This window comes from Sylvia atricapilla, chromosome 3 (genome assembly GCF_009819655.1).
Source record: "Sylvia atricapilla isolate bSylAtr1 chromosome 3, bSylAtr1.pri, whole genome shotgun sequence".
In the NCBI taxonomy this organism is placed as follows: Eukaryota; Metazoa; Chordata; class Aves; order Passeriformes; family Sylviidae; genus Sylvia; species Sylvia atricapilla.
In genome coordinates, this window is record NC_089142.1 from 10,999,365 (window position 1) to 11,025,455 (window position 26,091).

Genomic DNA, 26,091 nt, shown 5'->3' on the forward strand with positions numbered 1-26,091 from the left:
TACTTGTGGTAATGTTTTAGTGTCTCAACACACTTAAAATTAGCATTAACTTAAAAATACTGTTTTCTTCCTTGCTATGCTTTTTTTCTTAAATGTGTGGCAGGTAATTAATACATGCAATAAAATGTTTGTTTTATTTAATCATTATTATTTTATTATAAACTTAATTTATAATATTAAAGAATTATTAATTATTTGTTTTATTATTAAATGTTTGTTTCTTTTCCAGTGAAACCACAGCATGAAAAACTATTAGAACTTACACTTTCATCATTAGAAAAAATTTATATGTAGCATATTATTTTAGCAAGAAAATAGTTCTTTCATTCTTTTCCTAAAGCGTTTAAGTGTCTTTGGACATGAGCTTACAAAACCTGGCAAGCTGTGTCTTTATAAACCTAGATTCTTAATTCCAGTGAACTGGTTCTTACACACTCTTGAGTTTGCAAGTATAGAGTAAGTCTAAATAATAATTTTATTATAATGAGCTAAAGAGACACAAGTCTTTCCAATATACAGGAATGGAGTAGAATAAGAATTTGGGGAAATAATACAGTAACTTTTCTACAACATTGTAGATCTGTGTTTTGTTGTGTGTCCCTGCCCTCCCTCCCCTCCCACGTTTTCCTGGGACTAGAGAACTTGATTTGTTTAGATATCACAAGCATTTATTGGGCATTAGAGGGAGAAAGAAGAACCAGATTTTTCAAACTCACTCAAATTAACCTTTTTTTCCTCTCCTGTTCATTTTTACTCCAGGGCCTTGAAATTTTTGGCAATTCTTCAAAAAAAAAAAAAACACTTCTTAGAGTTTAGCTGCATTTCTTTTTTGTTGTTGTTTTGGGGGATTTTTTGTTGCTGTTTGCTGATACGTGGCTACAAAAGCTATTGAGACTACTGAGAACAACGTTCAGCAGTTTCTGCACTTTTTTACTGAATAGCAGTTCCTCAATAAACACTTATTACAGTGTAATAAACCAGTGTGAGTTTTAACTTGACTTTGTAGCGTAATTTGTTTTCAGTCACAGCACGGTATTAAACTTGCAGGTTTCTTTAAAATATGGATGCTAGGTAAGACTTGAAGGAAACACACCCTGTGGAATCGTGGAACCATAAAATATGCTGAGTTGGAAGGGTCCCATCAGCTGCATGATATGCCCAGTTGACTTCTGGCAGGTTGAAGTCGCAAGTAAGGAGAAGGGCAGTTGAGGTGGAAGTGTCCCTTAGTTCCTCAGAGATCCATCCATCAGTGTCATCATCCTGGCCAGGAGGTCTCTAGTAGACTCCCAAGATGCATTGTTTCTATGTCCCTTGATCCTTACTCAGAGGTTTGCAACTGTTCCATTGCCAACTGCAGGCTCCATACATTACCTCCCTCCCATGACTTAGAGTGCCAGTGCCCCACTTCTGCACTGCCCGTCCCTCCTGAAGAGCCTGTAACCATCCAACGGGGCACTCCAGTCACAGGACTAAGCCCACACAGTTTCACTTGTGCCAGTGATATCAAATTTCTGGGACTGGGCCAAAGGCTGGTCTCTGAGATGGTCTTGTTGCTCATTAGTGTAGTGCATTAATGTAGAAATACTTCAGGTGTGGGCTTTGCAGCCAACAAACCTGAAGGAGATGGAGGGATCCCGTTAGTTTTGTCAAGTTCTGACACATCATCCATGGTTCCCCACTTGTGGGCCTGGTTTTGTCCCTTTTGTCCATCCAAGCTGGTTTAAAGTTCTATCAATGAGCCCTGCTGGTTCGTGTGCCCTTTCTCTACTGAGATAGGTGCATCTCATCAGGTGTCAATAGAGCAGGTGTTGAATAGATCATCCCATGGTAAAAAACACAATTTTTTTGCTTACAGCAGCCTTGGAGCCATGTACTGATCTGCCTATTCCTGTCAATATTATTCTTTGTTACCAAAAGGAAATCACTACATGTGCTTCTGATTCTTCAGCTTTTGACCCAAGGCCCTGAAGTATCTTTTGTCCTCAGAATTCTCTTTGTTTTTTTCATCACTGCTGGCTTGAACAACCAATAGCAGATAGTAATCAGAGAGCCTTACTAGATTGGAGAGTTTTGCAGTAATTTCCTTATCCATACCCCTGGGAGCCAGCAGAATTCCCCATGAGTTGGGTCTGGTCCCAGATCAGGCCCTCCCTCATCTCCCTCCCGTTGAAGGGAGTCTGCTATTAGAGCTACTCTTGTTTTCCTGTTAACAGAGGTCTTGATGTGGGGTACAGGAGCTGTTGCTTTAGGAGGCCCGTCTGTCCCAGTAGGACTTTTGCCCTGCTCATCAATTGTCTGGCCTTGTTCCAGAGCATCATACCTGTTGTAGAAGGTTCCAGTCTTACTTGTTTTCAGGAGGAGGAACCTCCTCCTGGTATGTGGAGTGACTTGCTTTCAGCCTTCATCTTGAACAGACTCTTGAGTAAAAGACCTTGACTGATTACCCTGCAGGGTTCTGAGTCCACCTGCTTCTCCACTACAGTGGAGGTTTGAGACTCCTGAGTGTCTTGAGAGTGTGGCATCTCTGGAACTAACCTATCTCTTGCTTGTTCACTCAAATTCTGCATAGCAGACCTCAGAAAGCCCAGGATAATGGGCAGACTCCCAGCAGCTGTGAGGAGGTTACTGACAAAAGGAGACCAGGCTTTTTGTCATTGTGCATGCTGCAAGAGACAGACAGCAGTCATCGATTGAAGTGGGGAGGTTCTGGCTGACTAAACCAGGAGGGATTGTTCATGATGAAGATAAGAGGCATTTGAGCAAACAGGCTGTAAAATCTAAGTCCTTGGAAGTTTTTGGAATCTATTGAATAGATTACTGCATCTCCTTCACACAGGGAGCAGGGCAAGAGATCTATGAAGGTCCTTGTCCATCTGAACAATTCCATAATTCCATAATTCAAGGTACTTACACCTTTAGGATTATGTAAAGATACTGGGGAACACCTTACAAAGAGCACACTTGGCAAAACTTGTCTGGAACCAGCAGGTTGAGGGAGGTGATTCTACCACTATACTCTGCTCTTGTCAGATCCTGCTTATAGTACTGCACCCAGGCCAGGGGTCCTCAGCCTTGGAAGAGCATCTATGTACCTGTTGGAACAGGATCAGAGGAGGCCACAAAGATGCTCAGAGGGCTGGAGAGGCTCTACTATGGAGACAAACTGAGAGTTGGGTCTGTTGAGCCTGGAGAAAGCTCTAGAAAGATCTCATAACACTTTCCAGTAGTTAAAGGGGTTACAAGAAAACTGGAGAGAGACTTTTAACAAAGGCATGTGGTGACAGGACAAGTGTAGCTCTGATTTTTACAGGGCAATAGTTTTACTTGTTACAGTTTACATTCTTGGACTGGAGCTTTCTCACGCATGGTAACATAAACAAAGTGGATTGTTTTGGCATTCCTCTCTGTGATGGACTTCTGGTTTGACCAGTGGGGTTGGAGAGGTGTCAACCTTGTCCCCAATCACTGATCAAAGTCCAAACTCTATTTAAACCCTGAACCCAAAAATAAAGTCCTTCTTTTTTTTCTCACTTCTCAACCTGATGGGTGAGTGTTGTTTTTGGTGTCCGTCTAGTAACAGACAAGGGGGAGTGGCTTTAAACTGACAGACAGTAGATTTAAATTACATATTAGGAATAAATCCTTTATTGTGAGGGTGATGACGCACTGGAATAAGTTTGTCCAAAGAAGTTGTGGACACCCCATCTCTGGAAGTGCTCAAGATCAGGCTGGATGGGGCCCTGGGCAGCCTGTTTTAATGGAAGATGTCCCTGCAGGGGGTTGGAACTGAATCATCTTTAAGGTCCATTTCAACTCAAACCATTCTTTGATTCTATGACATGATCATGAGCCACATGTTTAGCTTGACTCATTTTTATGACAAAATTGGAGTATATTTTAGACCCTCTTACAGTATGAGATAGAATAGCATTGCATTATTTCCTCCTGATTTTCTTCAGTATCCAAAAAAAAAAAAAAAAAAAAAAAAAAAGCAAGAGTGCAGAGGCAGGAAAGAGTAAAGCACTTATCTTCATTAGTCTTTTATAATGAGTTGTGTGGAGAGAAGCGCTTAAGAAAAATTAGTACATTCCTACTGAGCTAACACTTCAGCTTTCTCCCAAGATTTTTATATTTACTTGAAATATTGGAGGAGGTGGCAACAATTCTGGTCTTTCATTCAAGTCAGTACATTGCATTTATTCTAATCTGTACTTGATGAAGATGTGTTCTGACTGTCTAATTTTATAAGCATATTTTTATGGTGGAGAATTAATTCCAAATAAACAATTACGGAAGCCCTTGCATGGATGCACTTATTTTTGCAGTGATTCTACTAAGGTCTGAAAACTCATATTCTTGCCTCTATAAATACAGAATTTTTTGTAAATACAGAGTGGCTACCTAGAGAGAAGACTACAGTGCTGATGTTGCATTTTTGAGTTTGACTGTGTTTGAGTTGTTGGCCGTTTTGGATGGCAGTGCATTGCTTAAAGCTGCACTAAAGTAAGTGGAGCCTGTCTAGCTACATAAATTCAAGATGCAGGGAGACTATAAAATGAGAGATTCCTTCTCATATATGTAAACCAGAGGCATAAAATCTTGAGAAGTATTCAACACAGAATTCAAATTATACTCACAAATATGTAATTTCTAGAATGTGTGTTTTAAATTAAACAGCCAAATGCATGAAGTATATCCCTCTCTAATTTTCTAGGATTATTGCCTGTGTAGTGTAAATAAAATTCTGATATTAAAAAATGTAGTTGATATTTCTCCTTTTTCTCTTTGTTTGGAATACAAAGCAACTGAAAAATGAGAGGATTGCTGTGGTTGTGACAGCAATCAATTCTGTGATCCCCCCCCACAACAATTCTTAGCAAACTGTGTAAAACTTTTTTGCTGCTTGTTTTCCCTTTAATTTTAAGATGAGCTTCACTTTTTAAATTTGAAAATACAGAGAATTATTTGGTTTGTGTCATGTTTTATTGTTTGATTTTTAACTATTAAAAGTACCGTCTCATTTCTTCATAAGGTAAGGAAGAAATATCAAACATGCAATTGTAAGATCTTCAGATTGCTTTTTTTTGCCTTTTTTTTTTTTTTAATCCAGCAAGCAACCAACTGTTCAAAGCATCAGGGAAATGGGGCATAGGAGGGTTTTCATCTGAAACTTCTGCAGTCCAATAGTAGTTCGTTCTTTCCCAAGGCTGTGCAGAATTTGTCACAGGATAGAGAGAAACTTGAATTGTGCACACAGAATTGAAAGGGAAGTTGGTTCTCCTCACTATCCCTCCTTTATCATCATATTTTATGGTTAATTTATCAGAAGTGATTTTTAACAACATGTCTATTTATATTAAACAAAGAGTAGTTTAGTGTCAGATGGTAAGAGGAAAGTCTCTTACTTAAGGAGGGAAAAACATTAAAAACCAGGCTTAGGCCAAGCAAACAAACTGTATTTCACTTACACAGTTTAAAAACCAGCACAGGTCTAGTAGCTGTGCTGGTAAATCTTAGCAGTAGCATCTTAGAGCATCAACAGCTGCTCCATCCCTAAATACATGAACTACACCTTCTGATTTTGTATAGTATGACTTTTCTAGTGAGTGAGTGCAAAGTAGTTTTCTTCATGCTTCAATAATGAAATACATATTTTCCAGTGTACAGTGACAGATAATTAAAGAGATTGAACTTTTTTTTTTTTATTACCATGCTGCAGACATGAAATAAGAATTAGGGGAAAAGGTCAAATGTTATAAATTTATTTAGGGACATATATATTGCAACCTCTGTGGAAGCTTTTGAAAATTCTGGCAAAGATCAATACACTTCCAATAAAACCTTTAAACTTGCAATAAAACAATATTTTAAACATTATATATATATATATTTATATATATTCTTAATTAAAGGGTTAATTTTAGCAGGATTTTCTTTTTTTTTTTTAATATACTGCATTCCTCTGACATAGCTCTTTCCAGATTGAAGGGATGCAAATGAGGTAAGAATTAAGGCAAACCTAAAAGGCATGCAAATGAAGTACATTTATATCCACTGACAATACAAGCACGTGTGGATCAGACTTGGGAGCCGAGGTGCTCTTCCCTTCTGTCTGTCCAGTACTACTTTACAGCAGAATGGTGACATGATTTATAATAAACAGTTAACATTACCATGGGAATTCAGTGTCACTAACATTACTCAGTCTAGGAGACACAGAGCTAGCATCAGTAAAACATGAACAATAAATAATATAATTCACTGCAGCACAGGCCTGCTGCACAGGCTTCAGAGGAAGAGGGTTGTTGTGAAATGACATTGCACACATCACGTTGTGGCAGTTTATTTTTATATACTTTTAAAATTCTTTAGCAAATGACATTCTCATGCACACAAGTGTTTCAAACACAAGAAGCAAGTCCATTTATAGGTAGTCCAAGCAATTTTTTGTGTGTGTGGAAATAGCTGCAAACTGAATGGAACATTAAACTTCTGTGCAGTCTATGACGCATCGTACACAAGCTCATTTTTGAATGTCACACTGCAGGAGTAATACAATGGACGGATCACTCTTTGCAGCTTCTTTGAATTCATCCAGTGTGATCTGATCGTCTTTGTTCTTATCCATCTTACTGAAGATCTTGTCTACCCGCTGCTCAGGCGTCAGACCATCCTCATTCATTTTCATCATTATCACAGTGCCCACCATTTTGTAGATGGCCTTTGGAAAGAAACCAAATGGAAAATTCAACACGAAATTCAATCTAATTTTTTGATGTGATCAAATTCTGGAAATACGTTCTAACAATAAAATGGTTTCAAGTTTCTCTAAAGATGGTTTTTGGGGTTTTTTTGGGTTTTTTTCGTAGAATCCAAAGTCAAGATGCTTAAAACAAGGAAGAACATATTTTACTTTCTTTAGATGTAGGGTTATTTTGATGGTTACGTTTTGCATCCTGGAACGAATTTCTTTGGCTTCCTGTTTCACAGTACAAAACTCTTGTAACTTACTCTTTGGATCAATTGTTTAGTTGAAATATTTCACATAAATTCTGAATAATTAGTTTTAGAAGCCACCACCCTTAAACAGATTTCTGTGTGTACATGTGGACACAATCTGGTATTAACTACTGTGGCAAGTTGCCTGCAGATGACGAAGGTGGTAAACTTTATCCTTCCTCTTACATGTTGTGGTCATCTTAAAGCCCATCTGTGAGAGCTCACTTAAAATAGCGTGTTGTTATCTCTGTAAATTTCTGTAATCATCTGAAGTTAATCTCCAGTAAGGCTTCAGCTACTTGAGCTACAGTCCAATAATTTCATGGGTGTCAAGTGACTTTGAGATGGGCTTTGTAAATCCTGTGCTATGCTGTTCTTGTGATTAATCTATTCATCAGGGGAAAAAAAAAATCTCAGGATATTTAAAAGCTTATATACACATATGTACTGTCTGCAATTCTCCAAGATTACATCTATTAACAAACATGTTAGTGTGCTTGTAGCACTTGGGCACCAGTCAGTGCAGGATTAATGTGTGTAATGTGCATTTTAATGTACCATACAGCCTCTGGTATGCCTAAAATCTAAAGTCTGTGTGAACAGGGAATTAAAATTTATTAACATTGTGATGGCTTTGAGTGTCATATTATCTCACCTCTATAATTTCCAGCATTTCCACTCTTGTAATTTTACCATCACCATCCAAGTCGTACATGTTGAAGGCCCAGTTCAGCTTTTGCTCAAAACTGCCTCGTGAGGTGATGGACAGGGCACAAATGAACTCTCTGAAGTCGATGGTCCCATCTCCGTTTTTATCAAAGGTTCGGAAGGCGTGCTGGGCAAACTTAGAAGCATCTCCATATGGAAAGAACTGCAAAATAAAATAACATATAGAACTGTGTTAATGCAAAGGAGAGAGCTGTATACTCGACTGTGAACCACTGAAGTGAAGCTTTTACAAAGAATGGTTGGTGAGTTTTGTGGAAAACTGAGGATCTGCAATGTAAGGTTCCCTGACAGTTACACCGGAATGATTATTAAAAACATGTTTCTACAAAAAGCTCTCAGGTTTTCACAAGCTATAATACAAATATACATAATGCTACTTTAAATTAACTAGCTAAACTAACTAAAATGAAGTTGGGTGTAAATGGCAGACTGTGTGTAATATTCCCTGACTATGAAATACAGAAGCCAGGGTACATTGTAAGAGGGTTTTAACCAGAATTTGCAACCAAATATATGTGTGGGATTGTTGTTATATAACTTCGTTTATTTAAAAAAAATCCACACATAACATAAAAAACCCACATGAACATATGTTCTGTTCTGCCAACCAACATTCAAGTACACAAGATAAAAACACAGATTCAGTTAAGCAATACACTGCAATGCTTTTCATGTTTAATATGCTAATATCCTTCAGTGAACACTGCAATTGACTGTAGCTTAACAAAGTATTTTAAATGACCATAACTTGTAGGTTTTCAGCTGATACATTTTCCCTCAGGAAGTGTATAGTTTCAAACATTTGAGCAGGTAGTTGTTCTTTCTGTTGGCCAGACTCAAGAAAACACACCCCTAAAGAAAGGGGGTTTTAAACCAGTGCTGAAGTCCTATTGCAGTGCAGGGACCATACACAAACAGTGTTTGTTATCTTATTTCCCGTACAATTTCATGGACGTTTCCCTGCTTCTAAAATATCAATGTGCCTTACTCCCCATATGAGAGGCATCTTATTTTTTTCTTTTTAAAATTCCAATTCTTATTAAGCACTGCATTTATAATGTAAATTTGAAGGAAAGTCTTCAGTGGCAGCTGAAGTGGAGCTGCATTTGCAATTTTCCATTTCCCCATCCAGGGCTGTTGTCTTGCCTTAAAAATGCAAAACTTAGAGCTCAGCCAGCTGCTTGCACTATGTGGCCACGTGGGTCATGTCAGGAGCCACTGCCCTGTTGCCATAGGGGTCCCAATCTGAATGTTTCAACTTTCTGTTTTTCCTGAAAGAGCATTTGGAATTGTCTCCTCCTGAAAATGTAACTTCTGTGCCTCTACTCAACCCAAGCCCTGTTCCTGTTTTGATAATCAAAACTGATGGAGCAGTCAAGGTACTGCTGCAGCTCCTTCTGTACTTTCTGCTTTCTGGCTTTTAAATATGATCATGATTGAGCTCCTCAACAAAGATATTTGGGTTTTCTGATATAATTCAGGATTTCAGTGTCTGCAGTTACCAGACTTTGCTCAGTTGTTCTAGTGACAATCTCAACCTTTTGTCAAAGCAAGGAGAGCTCCTTCCATGGGAAGGCTCCTTGGGCTCACATCCCACAGCCTTCAGGGTCAGAAGAGTTTGCAAATGTTATCCAAAACCTGAACGTTATTTTCAGGTTGCTCATTGCTTCCTCTTCTCCATGATCTACCTCCCCCTACAATTCCTGTACCAGCTCCAAATGTTAATATAGGTGATATTTAATTTTATGTGTATGTGCAGATGAGTGTGCACTTCTCCAGTTCACTGGTGAGGGTTATCGTGGCCTGTATTCCACCATGAATTCCATGTCCCCCACCTTTTATTCTTGAGGGTCTGCTGGCTGTTCAAGGCTGAAAGGACAAATATTCTGCTTTTTAAATCTGTGCAGATGACTATCCTGTGACGTGTGTGTAACAGAACAAAACACTTCAAAATTTTAGTTTTCCAAGTACTTTTGCTCAGACCTGACTGCTGCTGAGAAGGCCGCCTGATCTCTATTCCTGTGACTGTCACTCTACAGCCTCTATAAAAGAAAGCTAAATACCTAGAGGGAACTGGGACTGTTCTTTTCACTGCCCAGACAACCGAAATACAGAAAAGGTGCAAACATACTGGTGAGACCAAAGAACCAAAGCACAATGAAAAAGCACACCTACACAAAAGGTGAAGAAGTGTCAGACACCCAAAACCATGTAAGAGTCCAAGAACAAAGTGGGGAATCAGGTTGGGTCAGTGGCTGGAGATGCTGAAGACCATTATTAAGTTGTTCTGGAACATATTTTTCAGTCTTCCACTGGAAGAGCATCAGCAACCTCTGCCTACCTCTGAGCTGGTCACACCATTAGCCTCACGCAGGAGTGAGAAAAACATCCTTCTAATTTTTTGTCACACAAAAGACTATTATTTTTTCTTTTCTGAGGTAAAGAAGATAGTGGCATTGCTCAGCTAAGTCTTGGCCTTTACAGCATCATATGAACTGTTACTTTTTAATTTTTTTTCTCTTTTTCTTCGTGTACGGAGCACATGCAGTAAAAGGTCCTTTAAGGACTGAAGGCACTGTTCTCCAGTCTGTACCTGCTGATTTGTATTATTTTTAGCTCAGAACAACTGAAAAACATTGTCAAAACTTGTTTAAAAACCTACTTGAAGTTTTCCATTGGCCTGTTTTGAAACTATTCATAAATAAGACATGAAGTAAAGAAAAGTAAAACAATTACAGAGCAAAAGATGCCAGCTCTGGTAAAACATTTTTTCACTATTAAAACACAGTGAGGCCTTAGCAAAGTATAAAGGCACAAGGCTTTAACTACTTTCAGAGTAGCCTAAGCCAAGTGGCAGGGAGACGGATTTCTGAAAGACAAACACAAATTTTTTGTCAGAGGGAGTATGAGGAAGATGGTTTAGTCTGCCTAATGCATCACCTCAGTGAATACTACAGAAAAAAGTAAAGAAACACAACTGGGATTTTCAGACACACCTTCAGCTTTCAGTGCTCCCTGCAAACCCTTGACCAGGTGATCAATCTACACATGAAAGCAATGAATTCCCTTCCACTGCAACCTGCCACTGAAAAGGGCACTCCATGCACCAGCACTGTCCTCGATTTACCCATTTTGTTCAAAAATCAGGACAAACTACACCAGCCCGTTCCATGGGTGACCCAACACTGTTCACTCCTTTGTTTCTGTTTCTCTAGTCTCATCTAGAGAAAGCTCTCCCTGGTCTAGAGAAAGATGTTCCTACGTATCCCAGGAAGTTGGAACTAAATGATCTTTAAGGCTCCTTTCAACCCAAGCCATTCTAGGATTTGTCTCTTGCTTGATCTGTGTGTATTTTCTAACCAGTTAGATCAGAATGCTGGGGTGTGAACAAAGTGTTATCTCTACAGACAATGAACAATTAAGGAAAAAAAAAAGGAGATTTAAAAAAAATCCCTTAATATGATTCTAAATTTTGAATGAGGATTGTCTTGCAGATTCTTAGCTCCCACTGTGTTTCTGGAGACCTTTCTGGTGTATGGGGGGCATTCAATAAGTCCTGGAATCAGAATAACTAGTGAATAACAAATAGTTCATAACTACACCTACAAATAGTACATAACCCTTGGGGAAACTGATCAAATACCTGGAAATATTTATCTGCTTGTCTGCAGCTGCTTTAGGATTTATGAAGTGATGCTGTTCACAGGCAACTCAGTGATCAATTCATTCAGATCATCTTTGGGAGGGAATTATTGCAAAAGCATAAAGCATATGCCAAAGCATATGGCTAAAATTTTAGCATGTGGCTAAAATATAAAGAAAAAAAAACCCAAACAAAATTGACTTCCCCAAATTGCCCAGCGATAGAGAGAGGTTAGGAAAGAAAAGGTCACTCCATTCTTAATAGGATGGTCTGGAATAAATTTAGAGACTGGCCTGAGAAGTGCTTTGTTTTTCACATAATGTTTTATCATGGGATATTGAGATGCATTTCTATTAAACAAGAAATTCTGCTATAAAATAGAGAAAACTAGAATTACACTAGTGTACAGAAAGCAGGGCATGCTGCCTACACGTGCCCAGGTGACAACTCAGTCACAGCTTCCAGAGGGGGGTGGGAGCTGGAGCACACAACAGGAGATGGGAAAGCAGGAGGTGGCTCAGGGCTTCCGTACCCCAGGCCTGGAGAAGATGGGAGGAGCAGCTGCTGATTCCCCTGTCGAAGGAGATGTCCCATCTGGGGCTCAGCACCACAGCTCTGCTGAGAGCTGAAGCAGAGAAGGAGAATGAGGGAGCATAGCCAGTGCAAGGTGCAGAATGAGCATTGTCAAGGGCCAGCACATAAAAACAAGTCAAGCAGTTGGGTCTCCTGGGAAAAACCTTAAACACTTGAAGATGTTAAGCTTTAGGAAGAAGTTTTTCTCTTTTTATCTACTTTATTACTGTTTTACTTTTTAAGTCCGCTATGCATCCATGTTAACTTTGTAAGTGAAGAACATGAGCACTTTGATAATCAGAAAGTTTGACTGCTTTTGGAAGTTCAGACAGGTATTTTTTAATAGCAAACATCCTAAAGTTGAACCCAGGTTATGACAGCTGCTGGTCTAGCCCAGTCCTACAGCTCCTTGGAACTGAGGTCACTGGGGAGGATGCCTATGATGATGGGGAGCAGGTTGATCCTTGCTAATTTTCCAAGGAGATGAAGTTCTGGATTCCTGCCAGCAGTGCAGACACAGGAGGCGATGAGATAAGAAAAAAGATTACTCTTTAGTTGTCTCCTTTGGAAAAAAAAAAATTGAAAATTACTACAGTGCAGAAGTACTCTTGTGCTTCATGTGTTAAAGCATGAGAAGGGAAGAGGTATCCAGGCTGTGACTGTCAGGACCTGTTGGGAAGGCTGTGCCACGGGTACCAGGGTCACCTGCAGGGCTGCAGCCTGTCCCTGCCACCACCTCTTTTTAAAAATGAAAACTCATGTAACAAGAGCAGAACCAGGCCAGCACAAAAAAACACAGCCACACATCTGTCCTTGTTTTGGCAGAGATCTGACTGCTGCAATCTCCAGCAGATCTGCAGAGTAAGGGAGAAATATCCCACCTGAGGTAGAAATCTCCCAGCCACCTGGCTTCAACCTGCCAGAGGGTCCCAAGGAGAAGGCACCAACCACAGCTGTGGGTCTCTAAGTCCAACAGCAGCTAAACCACGGGCCTGAGCCTCTGGAGAATATAATCTTGTGGACCACCAAAGACCAGAATCTAAATGTCTCTTTAGATCCAGGACTCAGTTCTCCATGTGTCAATCTGTGAGCTGTCCCCACCTCAGAGGTGCACTGGGAGGATAAATACAAAAAAAAGATTTGTGGTGATTTCAGATGATGCAGCAGTGGAAGTCACAGAGCTGAAGTCAATAACTGGGAAGAGCTGCCAAACCTCATGGATGTTTGCTCGTGTCTCTGCTCAGTAGCTTCAGTGCTGTGAACACATTTGCACACAGAGACACTCAGGAAGGTTTATAAACAGCTGTTAGTTCTTCACATAAAGAAGAAATATTTAAATGAGCCAAGAAATGTAACTTCTTCTGTTCACCTGGAAAATTCACAACTTGCACAGACTGAAGTGGGATCAGCAAAGAGTTTGGTGTGTCACCCAGACCTCAAGGATTGTGACTAGCCCTAACATTATGGTTAAGGACTAAGCTGCTCTGTCTTGCAAGTATTTTAACCATCACAGAAATTCTCATTTGAAGAATGAAAAATTTCTTCATGGAGAAGAAATATTTGAGAATTTAGGAGTTGACCATGAATTATCAATACTAGTTCCTTTCAATTGTGTGAGACATGAGTTAAGAGACCAGAGAACAAGCACAAACCACAGGCTAAGACAAGAGAAGACTCTAAAAAGAAAGAATATGCCAAGAGATTGGAGGAAGATGGATGGGAAAATAGGAGCCATGCTTCTTCTTCACAAACACCCATCTGGCAGAGTCTACCTCTAAAAAAACATTCAATCTGAAAAGTTAATCTTTATATTCACATTTGTGGGGAATTAGTCATTAACTAGCAGGAAATGAATTGATTTTCAATCCCAGCTTTTCTCTGATTAGATTTGGACAATAAGAAACTTAATTGAGCTGTGGTAGTGCTATAGGTCAATACACTAGCAGCTCAGCTATTACTCAGTGCTAATAAAAAAAAAATCTTCAGGGAGAATTCTCATCAAAACAATTAGTATTGCTAGTGCTTAACGCCACAACTACCACTGATTAAATGTTATTTCTCTTTGATTTTCCTTAACATAGCAGCAGCACTGGAACACTTTATTTATTTTAAGATTAGCACAGTCTTCTACTACCCCAAGGTCAGCAACAGCACAGGGCTATCAGGACCCTGTTGTATTGTGGCTATGTCCTGGCCTAATTGCAGATTCCCTTTTCTTGAGTCCATGTTATCTCTCCAGGAATCTGGGAACATCTCAAATGGAGGATACACTGGGACATTTCCTTTTCTTTTTTTCCTTCTTTTTTTCTCCCCTCAGTAAAGATCATCTGACTCCGTTTCGTTTCTGCAAGACACTTTATTTTCCCAGTGAGTTTTAGTTCCCAAGGTTCAGAGTATTAACTTGAATGCTATGCCTGCTGTGTTGTGAAGTCCTTCGTGCAAATTTCCCAAAAGAACAGGACTATAGAAGCATCATTAAGTGCCATTTCCAGCCAAAAAGGGATTTGAAACACGAGTTGCTAAAGACTGAGACAACCACCTCATGAATATCCAGATGGAACTGCAGAAAAAACACTTGTGCCTGAAATATCTGACTGTCTCATATACTTATGTAATGTGTCCTCCTAAAATTCCTCTACATATGGAGTTGTTATAGCCTGGTAGTGCAGAAAGGAAACTGCAGAAAGAGAAGGAAAATGGCTGTATCTGGGCCTATCAGAGTACCGATACTTCCCAAAAGGGAGAAGAGGTAAGGGAATGGAATGGACCCCAAAGTTAAAGGGGAGGGTTGGGAAGAATGGCAGCAATGGCAGCAATACTTGAATACAGAAGAGAAAATGGAAAACAACTTCATGCGGTCATTTTTTCCCCCATTTTCCCTAGACATATCCTACTGACTTTTATTTTCAGTACTGAGTTTGAAAGCAATCCAGCAACTCACAGAGAAACTGCACTGAGATGAGATTGTGAATCATTTAAAATCAGGCCTGCATTTTTAGCTGCTGCAAGATCTGTCCTAAAGCTTTTCTTCTGCAATGAAGCTGAGAGCAGATAGGCTCTCAGGTAGCCTTCCAAAAATTCTGTACAGCCTTACCTATGAGATCCATCCCTCTGTAACCCTTCCAATACTGTTCTAATGGACACTAATAGTAATAATAACAATAACAATAATAAGAATAATAATTTATTTTACCACAGTGCAGTTTTAAGAAGACAGCTTTCCAAAATAATGTATTTCTGTCCGTATCTATCCTTCTCAAATAATGTAAACCCTTTCAAAGGTCAATACCAAGAAGCACAACAGGATATAAAAGCCTTGAAATACCAGCATTCTGGTGCAAGGGACCATGCATCTATACCTATATATACACCTAGAGAATCTATATGTGTATATCTATAAGGAGACATACATCAAGGGGGTGACAAAATCAGTTCTTGTTTAGAAATGGGACAATACTGTTGAACTCACTGACATTCAAGAAAACCCACTCTTATTTACATGAGGTGCTGTGCACATTTGCAGATCCACAGGGATAACTATTATTATTGCTGTTATTGATAGTCACAGTATCTAGCAGTTGAGCAGTGTTTGGATAACACCTAAAGCTCAACATGTAAGAAAGAGGGAAATACAGTGCAAGGAGGCTGGAAGAAATTTATTTGTGGCTTGAAAGGATTTTCCCAAGGGTGGGAAAGAAGACAGGAATGGTGCAACCCATTGTGTCACCTCCTGGTAATTAAGAAGCTGTATGGGCAGGCCTAGAATAAACCACAGGTATTCAAGGATTGACAGCTCTCAGGCACACTGCCTCCTTGGCTTTAGCCTCACAGACCAGCTCCCCTAAGGGGAAGATGTCTTGAACAAAGGATGTCTGGAATCATAAAAAGGAGCATAACACTCTTGTTCCTTGTCTAAAATGGTGCAAGAAGGGAAAATAGGAAAATACACATCATATGCAATTTTTTTTTTTTTAACATTTATGTTCTTTTCTTTTTATAGAAAGAGATGTAGAAAAGCTCCCTGGGGGCTATATGGATAACTGCTTTCACACAGAGACGCCACCTCCCTTAACATCCTGTTGCTGGTACTGGCTGTGCTCGGCCAATGGAGGCAAGATGTGGATATTGATACTAGTGATACTCAGTACTAGATGGTTCCCAAAGGTGTCTCATTTTTAGGGAAGAGGCCACCTAAAGAAGACTGTGTCATGCCACAGAGTAAAGTTCCTCCCAGATTTCATCCCAACTCAAACCAATTCTTGAGGGATGCATATTTTTGTGATATTCCATGAACGGGATCTTCAGAGAGGGAAAATTACTCACATATTCTGTTTCCTTAGTAACTTTGTGTCAGGGTAGCTTTGTATTATCAGTTTCCAGTGTGTTTCTCTGGGTTTATCCACTCTTCCAGGTATCAGGCACCATCACAAGGACTCATTTTAGGGACATCCATAAACCTATTACTATGAACTGGAACATGCTGCTTGTTGACTTAGAACACTGCAAGTAAGAAGCAAGATTGTCTCCTCTCCTGCATTTGCCTGCTGATGTAACCTTAAATCCTTCAGTGCATGGTAAGTTTGAATTTCAGCTCCTTTTTCCCATGATTAAACTACCCCTGATGCAAAAAAAACTATGACTAGATTAACCTCTTCTATTACAGAAAAGTCAATCAGCTATGGGCTTACCTGCCACTTGGTTTCTTCAAGATCTTCTAATTATTCATATACTTAGTCTGCAAAAGCCTTAACACTAGAATGCAGTAAGACCATAGAAAGGGGTAGTGCAGGATAAATACAAAAACCTGCAGAGAATGAGTTACCTTTAATTTTAGAAAAAGATAATTTTTAGAGAGAAAAACTGCTCACAAAAAAAGCATCAATATGTATGCTTAAAAGAAAGCGACTATCCATGCCCAATCTTCCAACACCAGAATATCTCATTGCATGCACTATTTGATATCATTACAGTGCCCAAAGTTTCAGTAATAAAACTGGGAGTCATCTGAAAGGGAGACACAACAAAAAGCACTTAAGCAATACAGTTCCCTGATGTTGAGTCTTTGCTGCTTTATTTATCACAGAAGCTTAGTGTAGCTACATGTTTTCCTTTGGATTAAGTTTCCCTTTGTGCACCAGACCAGCTGAGGATCCCCACACCACCTCAGTTGTGCATAAAATTCTGAGCCTGACAGATGTAAAACTGATATCTTCACTGGAGTGGTGAATAAAGTTTCTTTTCAAAATCAGATTGATATGATTTTTTCCCATCATTTTTACAAAAAGAGCTCTAAAAATCTGGAAGTCCAACTAAATAAAATCGCAAAGAGCAAAATACAAGATCTATTTATAGACATGGCTAAGCGTAACTAAAGGGATGTATCATAATCAATGTTTCCCATTAATAAACATTACCTCAAAACACGCTCAAAAATGTAGATTGATGCAATTTGAACTGCCCAGCACTATAATTATAGTAACTATCTCACACTAGGGAGCAACTTTTACTTTTCCACACTGATTAATGAGTATGAGTAATAGATTTGAGTTCCTCCACCCCCTCCAAGTATTCTGGTAAACATGTTAAATAAATCAGATTGTAGAGTTTCATGAATACACAACAATAGCTACTCAGTCCTTAGCAAGCACACAAGAACACAATAATAACAATAATGGCAAAAAAAGGAGTTCATTATTGGGGTGAGAACTCAAAGGAGGTTTGATTAGTCATATGTGCCTTTGGAGAAGTTCACTCTCTTATCTTGTTAGAGCAGCACACTGTATCATCCTTAATATTCTTCCACCCCAGAGTCCATGAAGATGATTGACAAGCATAGACATTAATGGTTGAACTATAAACAGTGTAATTATGGCCAACCTATTATACTACCAACTGCTTTCCAAGAGGATTCTGGTTTATGCTTGCCAAGAGGGAGCCTCCCAGGAACACTGTTCTTGGTGAAGCCAGTTCCCAAAGCATCTTTTGAAATTTACAGCTGGAGGGGACAGCCCAGTTCCTGACATCCAAAAGTTTTTTCGTATCTCCTCTGTGAGCTGCCTGCATATAATGCTCTCTAGAGATGAGTTTTTTCTAGAGGCACAGTAACAACACATATTTTACAGTTACTTGATAGACTCACATTTCTTACCAGATGTAATTAAGGATAAAATATAATGAGTTTATTCTATAATGGTGTTAAATTCTCAAACAAATGAAAAAGATCAAAACCAAAGTCACAAGAAGATAAGAATTAAACAAGAAAGCATTCTCACAGTTCTTTGCTATTACCACAGAGGTAACAGGTAGGCCTTTTCTCCAGCATGGGGCTTTTCTGGATTTCCTCCTCTATTGAATTTTCTCAACAGACTCCTATCTTAGAGTCTTCTTGCTGATCAAAGGATTACAGAGGTCAAAGACTCTAAACATTTAATAACCCATTTGTAAGAGGCATTCAAGGAACAACCACTCCCTTATGGCAGCTGTCTCTAGGTTGCAATGAGTTTCACAGAAACACCATGTGACATCTTATTTAAAAATATATGACAGGGCTGGCATTTCAACTGCTTTAGAGTTCATGTTCTTACAAAAACAGGGCAGCCTCCCCCTTCTTATACCATGAGATCTTTATGAAGAGGTGGTAACATCTTCATAACTACAGTTGCCATCAGATTTCCTCATAAAGAAATTTCAAAATCCTTTACATCTTTCCTCAGTGACATCCAAACACCTAAAGGTGAAACATGCCCAGGAAATTACCTTCTACAAAGCAGCCAGTCTCTGAAGAAGTAACAAATACTGACTGAACAGGAAACACAGGAGAATTTTGTCTAGAATTGTTAAAAAAAAGGAGAGAAGAAACTTGAAATACAGACAGGACATGTCTGAAGAAAAACAATAGCGTACCAAGCTAATGGGTGCCAATACTTTTTAGTGCTGTCAAAATACAGACAAGCTTATGTGCCAGGCTGGGGGTTAGGGTCCAACTAGAAATCACAACACTGGCATTTCTTGCTGCACCTGGGATGGAGCCCAGAGGATACCTAGTCCAGCTGCCAGGGCAGACTTAGCAGCATCATCTGCTATGACCCTGGGAACAGATACTGCATGAGAAAGAAGGCAAAATCCTAAACCATAGCTCCAGAGCTCTCAAATTCAACATTTTAAGCACTCACCCAAGAAGACACCATTAGCAGTTTGAAGAGCTCTGCTCTTCCTTTGTCACACAAGTGTTGGCAGGAGCCTGCACCTCCAATAGCTCAGTCTCTCCTGTTAGAATGTCAGTAGACCGCCAGCTCTTTGGAAGCTCCCAGAGCTGAATGATATTTTCACAAAAGTCTGCCAGCTGGAGACTCCTTGTGTCAAGGTTTTGGCTCTCATCATTTGGGAAACAGTGAGCATATACTCAAAGCAAGCACTGAAAAAGGTAGATTTTTCACAGCTGTCCGGATTATTCATGAAGAAAATTGTCTAAATTCAGTCTAAATAAAGCCCTGCTGGCAGAGAGAAAAGGTCTCAAATTTAATCACTTCTACCTGCTGTCAGCATCAATACTTTTTCTAGCTCTACCTGAAAAAATGTTTATATCTGGCTTGTCTCATTCAGTACATTTTGGACACCTTCTCAGCTGTGGAGAAGTCCTGGTATCCAACTGGTGCCACAGGACCTACACATCTCATCTGGGAATATACCATCTTTTTTTCTGGTAGCATTGTTCACAAAAAAAAATTATTTTGTGAGCTGATATGTTTAAACGGTTCGTCCTATTTAGCCCAACAAACAGCAGTTCAGTGTTCATTGCTCAATGGAGAGAGACGCTGCCTCTTAGTGAGGTGATAAACCCCAGGGTGGGTTATAAAGCCCAACAGTAGGCATGACCCAAATCCCATTCCAGGTGAGAACTTTGTGATTTCTTGGGGGTTATGAAGATTTGCATGACTACAGGCTGAACACACAAATATCTCAGTGAAGAGCAGGATTTTAATTCTCAGTTGAAATATAAAGTGCTATTTCCTCATTCTGTCTTAAACTGATGGTATACCTATAGTCCTTCTAGACATACCAGTGAACAAGCCAGTCCCGTTGCATGTCCAGTAAAGTGCATAAATATCTGCAACCAGCAACTACATATTTCAAGTGCTGATCTGAAATTGCAGGGGGAGGAAGGGATGGTGTGGTGCTGAAGCTTGAATGCGATATAAATTTGAGGCCACAGCATCATGTGTTTGAGACCTGTCATGAAGCTGAAACACAAGTGAAGCTGTCACAGCAATACAATGACAGCACCGTTCAGCATGCTCATGAAGTGACTAAAATCCAGGATGACTGCACAGCCAAGGGGAAAAAAAAGCAATTTTTTCCACTACCTTGTGTACATAAATAGGAAAGATCTGGTTGGGTTGTCCTGTGAGCACACTGAAATGTCAGTCTAAAGCAACAACTAACCTGAGCTATAATTACAGAGTGGCAGAATATGTTGACTTTTCAACTGAAATGTATCCTTGGTTGTTTCTCTTGCAGCAGAGCTGTGTTTTCACAAGAGGGCAATGTACATTTTCTAGTCAGAGCAAACCAGTTTGTGCTTTTCCCCTGACAGATATCAACATTCACATTGTCTCAGGAGAGACAACAATCTGTAGATGTAGCCAGCTATACCAATTTGTAAGCTGTGTACTTAATAACAGGTTTTCAATTTAAAAAAGAGCTTTTTTCACACCTACAGAACTGTGAGTGCTCCCAAAGTGCTTTGCTGGCATCAATCTAATCCCCCAACCTACGCACATGGGTGGACACCAGAGAACCTGCAAAGCCAAGCAACAAAACAAATGAGCTAGTGGGATCACACATAAATAAGCCATCTACCAGCTTTTATACTTGACCTATCACTTTATTGCTTTTTGGATCCATCTGCTTGGGACTATCAGGTGGAAACAGCATGGAATTTGTTTTGAGTAGGCTTTATGAAAACTCAAATTCCCAGGTTAAAGATTATCCTGCATTTGCAGACTGAGTCCCCAGTGAGGCACAGCCTCTATAAAACGTACCAGGACCATCAGGGTGGCTGCCCCTGCACAGCAGTCAAACAGCACGTGAGGAATATGCCCAGGACTGATGCCAGAAGGTGCAAAGCTCATTGTTTCAGTGCAGATCAGTTATACAACATACAGACATTAGTTATACAACATAGAGACATTGGGAGGAGCCACCTGTAATTCATACTGTGTGGTGTGGAGGCACATAACTCTCCCCAGAAAGATTACTGAGAAGTCCAAACACAACTACAAGAAACAGCATTTTTTGAATTTGGATATTGGAAACAATTATCACATCTGAATCATCTACAGCTCCCAAGCCATGAAAGCAAATAGCACACTACTGAGAGGGAAGGCAAATTTCTGGCTGCCCTGAAAAGCCCAGGAGATACAGTTTCCCTGTAAAGCAGGTGAGATCTTGGTTTCCAAGTACTTTGGATCATGAATCTGACCTTCTTCCAAATTCTCCCTGGAAAGGTTGGTTTTTGGTTTTAGGCATTAGTAACAAATGCCAAGGCCAACTGATGAGCTAAGATGAGGCTTTTATGTCTGTGTTACATTTCTGAACAAGTCCCAGCCACTTATTTAGTCATTTACATTCGAATACTGTGCCTTTCACTGCTTTCCATTGCACTGTTTAATGCCAGGTTTTCAGCTTTACTTAAAGATTGTCCGAAGGTGCGGGAGAGTGTGAAGTGTGAAGGACCTTCCAGGAGCTCCCACAGTGGGGGGCCAGTTTCATGCTGTCTCAGCATCTGATGCTGCTCAACACTTCTGGGCTGCTAAAAGCTGGGCAGCATCCCAAGAAGCTGGGAATTGGCAGAGCTCTGGAGCCCTGCAAATAGTGACCATTTTCACTGGAAATATTTATGACGCTGGAAGGAAGATCGCCCTGTGTTCCTCAGCTTGCATCAAAATCCTTGTGGGCATGTCCTTCTCTGCCTGAGGAGTGGATGCAAGGAGGCTACAGCACTGCTGTACTTTCAAAAGCCCCTTCCACCATCGTCTCTTCTCAGTTTAACTTGAAAACATAAAAGCAATTTAATCTTTCCTGCCTTCAACTTGAAGGTTTTGTTCTAAATATATTTTGACAGCAGAAATAAAGACAAAGTTTTAATAGAACTAACTGAACCACAAACTGAATTATGTATTTCCATTTCAGGAGACAATCTCGCTGCTAATAACATCACTCTCCTTCCAAAAGCATGCATGACAAAATTCAAAGCATTTCTCTGTTTCTTCACGGCATCTGGCATCTGGCAGCAGCTGTGCAGCACAGCGAGCTGCCTCTTGCACACGTGTGTGTCATAGGTCTCACTCGCTGTGTCCAGGAGCTGGGGTGGAACCATCTCAATTGCTGAACCAGTCTGTCTGGAAAATTTGCGCACTAGTGGATTGAAATGCAGGCTGAACCCTGGCAACATCCCTGCTTTGGATCTCTGCCTAGAACCTTTATTTCTTCAGTGCTCTCTGGAAACATGCAGCAGCTGCAGGCTTTCCGTAGGACCCTCACACCAGCAATCTTCCCCCAGAATGGAAGCACATGGCAAGGCAGGTCTAAACTGTACTGACAGCCTGGAGCATCTTAATTTTTCAACACTAGATTCTTTATTTGGTTCCCATTTTACAGAAACAATAGCAGTCACCAAGCAGCTCACTAAACCAGGGTCAAATCATGAATAGATGCTTTGCTCACAGATTTGTTCTTAATTAGACAAACACCCTCTGAAGTCACCAAAAGTGCCAATCAAACAAAGGCCCATTTTATTTTGTGACCACAAGGAAAGGGATTGAAAGAATTTACATCGGCTGCTAAGCATATGCTCTAATGACCACCACTGGATTATTAGTAGTGACCTAGATGTAGGAAGCTTTGATCTTCTTACTCCTGGTTTATTATCCAGTTTCTAGATCTCTTAGGGTCAACCAGAGTGAATAAAAATTAGGATGGGTAGAAATTGTGTGTGATCCAAGAAAGAGAACCATGAAATATCGATCCCAGGCATTTCACTGACTAAAGCAGGCAGAAACCAGTAAACATGATTAATAAGGGCAAGCCAGGAAACAGCATTACATTTCAAAGAAGTCTAGGGGTGAATAGCTTGAGGAAATGAGATACGAAGTCTTTCACATGTAGGTCACCCGTTTTAATCCAGCTCTGCTCATAGCAAACTCCAGTCATTAATATCTGATAGCTGTCTGGCAGCCAGGTAGAACGAGATGGTGGTCTTTATTTAACTGCTAGTTGTAGCTGCAAAATTTAACAAATCAAAAGAAATGCAATGCTGTAAAAAGTCTAAACAGGAAGGTGAAGGACTGAGTGGGCTTTGACAGAGGATCTCTACCCTCTTACCAAAAAGCTTAATTTCTTATTAGTGTCAACCTGATATATCTCAAGGGTAATAAATCTTTATGATTGAACAGAGGATAAAGAAAGTAAAAAACAGTTCAAAGAGAGCTTTTGGTAACTCTGCTGCCTTGAACTCAAACCAGGGGCCAGTTCCCCAGCTGGTTCCACTGAAGTGCCAGCACACCAACAATCCACACTGGCCCACGGCTGCTCCCTGCTCCTTCCAGCAACAACAGCAGCACAAAGCCAGGACCAGCAGACACAGGGAGCCAGGGAAGGAAGGCAGAGAGCAGATCATGGCCTATAAAAAGAGACAGAGAAGGAAAAAGGTGCTCTGAACAAGCCTAGAGGATGACAGTGCAGAAGATGACCTTAGCACGGCTCTTCCCTGTATAGCTCTGGTTTCACATCTTGGTCCAGTAAGAATCTAAGATGTGCACTGTTGGTACCACTCTGCCTGTCACAGAGGCTGCAGAAACTGCCTGGCCACAGATCAGTGACCCACCCCTCAGCCCAGGGCCCCTCTCCAGAGTCACAGCAACTTCCTAACTGAAAAGTAGGGTATGGGGAGAGGTTAAAGCTGGAATTCACATGATTGGAATAAAGGGTCCAGTCATAAAGGATGAGTAAACAGAATTCCTTATTGCTGCCTTTCCAAAGCCTTTTCTTTACGATAAGAGAAAGGCCTGGATTTCCAAAGCCTATGTGGAATACCTGACCTTCACCTCAGGAAATGAGAGAAGAGACTATTTTACAGTTTGTAAGAAAAATCCTCCCAATTGCATATCAGAACAGAAAGCTCTGATTTCTACATTTAATAAAAAAATAATATTATTTAGGGTTGTTGTTGTTGGCAGTGGTGGTTTGGTTTCTTTAATAAAGGCCAGGTTTAAAAACTCAGTTTTGATTCATAAGAGCAAATGGTGATTGTTTTTTTCTTCTTTTTCTCTAGTAACTTTTTTGTGAGTAATTTAGCTCACAAATTTTTTCTCACTTTATCTGTTCCAAACCCAGGTATTCTATGTCAGCTACTTATTAAGCCTCACTCAACAGTGACTGAAGAGAAGCAGTCACCCCCAACAGGAGATTGTTCTTCCTAAACTAGGAGGATGTTTGGAATAGGTAGGATGAATGCTCCTCTCAGGTGGTACTCACTGTAGGTGCCCAATGTACACCTGGTTTGGACTCCAACAGGACAAAGTCAAATAAATTGAACACAATCTTCTTTTATCTGGAGTGACTCTTAAAGCATTTTATGGACATTTTGCATGGATATTTTGGGTTCTGTCTTGACCAGTGTGCTCTTGATGCTGTTATATAAGGCATAATACTTTTATATGTAATAGTCAGATTGTCTGAATGTTGTTTATGAAAATGACAATTCAAATACATGTCTAAAAAGAATAGTGTGGAGTTAAAAATGATGGGATTAAATACTTCTTCTTCACAACTACCAGTGTAGTTTAAACCGCTCAGAAAAAGAAACATACTAAAAAGGGAGTCATGGGTTTTGTTTGGATTTTTTTGAAGTATTTTCCCTTCAGAACGCCTCCACTTGCTTTTGAAACTGTGTACATGACATTCAAGAGTCACATTTGCAAGTATTTTGCATTCAGCAATCTCTTATAAATACCAGTTCTCTTTCATATCACATTTTTCATTCTATACTGGTCGTTCACGTGGCCTCTCCAGCTGTTATACAGAGACAGACTTCACAGCATAATTTTTTTTCCTTTTAATGTTTTCACTAAGTAAACAAAGAAATGATGCGGAAATGTACTGAAGTAGGATAGCCCCAGGTGAGAATTTTCCCATTTTCCAGGATAATTCTGCATCGTGCTCTCCAAACAGCTATCCCTTAGGCTGGAAGGTAACCACCAGTAGATGGTGGTGGTGGATGCCACACGTGGGGCACCTGGCGCTTCTTGGTTGGCTTCCTCACAAGAAACACTTGGGCACACCCAAGTGGAAATCTCCACTGTGCTGGTAAGTCAAACATGATCCTGGATCCCACTCCAAGCAAGAACCAAGTGCTTTAACTTGCTACGGGCTGTGGTATCACTGTCAAAAGCTGCATAATGGAAAGTCTTAAAACTGTGGGAAAATGTCATGCCCAGTGTGAGACAACTGAGCACTGCAGGACATTGACAAAAACAAAAATGAGGAATTTGGGAGTTTCTCTAGATTTCATTTAAAATAATCACACTCTGCCATGTCATGGTTCAGCTACCTTTGTCGAATTTAGCTCTATAATTGGCAGTGGAAACCTTTTTGCTTTCTCTCTTATGGAATTTACATGTTCTGCTGCTCTTCCTTCAAGCAATGTAATTAAAAAGCCTCCTCAGCATAATTAATTTGCAAACAGGTTGGATGAAATGGGACTGTATCCCAAAGGCTTTTTCAGCATTAAGTAGAAATATTTCTTCAAGTATACTTTAATCTAGAGTCCCCTGTATATAAACTTCTTGCATTTTGCATTTTAAAAGCTCTTCATTTTAAAAGCTGCTACAATTGGCAGCCCAGTTCTGACTTGCGTTGCTGATATGGACCTAGATTACACAGCTCATTCTGCAAACCATGTCCCCAGAGCATCCACTCCCTGAGCAGAGGGAGGCTGTGCAGGCGAGAGCTCCTCCATGTTGAAGACGGGTTTTTTTGAAAACAACTTATCTTCCTCAAAAATCCTCTCTCCAACCTGATCTGAAACAGCAACATGGCATTTTAGATCTTTATGGGAATATTAAAATGAGTTCTGCACAGCCAACCAA

General features: G+C 40.0%; 1 protein-coding gene across 2 annotated transcripts in view; it reads right to left on the reverse strand.

Annotated features, from left to right (window-relative positions):
• Positions 1-5,078: 5,078 nt before the first annotated feature.
• Positions 5,079-26,091, reverse strand: part of VSNL1 (visinin like 1) — an 86,252-nt gene continuing 65,239 nt past the window's right edge. For both annotated transcript variants that reach the window (XM_066314766.1, XM_066314767.1), the window contains exons 3-4: positions 7,655-7,870; positions 5,079-6,721 (exon numbers count right to left, since the gene is read on the reverse strand). In XM_066314766.1, the coding sequence (XP_066170863.1) occupies positions 6,524-6,721; positions 7,655-7,870 (414 nt within the window). In that variant the 3' untranslated portion in view covers positions 5,079-6,523. The remainder of the gene's footprint in view (positions 6,722-7,654; positions 7,871-26,091) is intronic.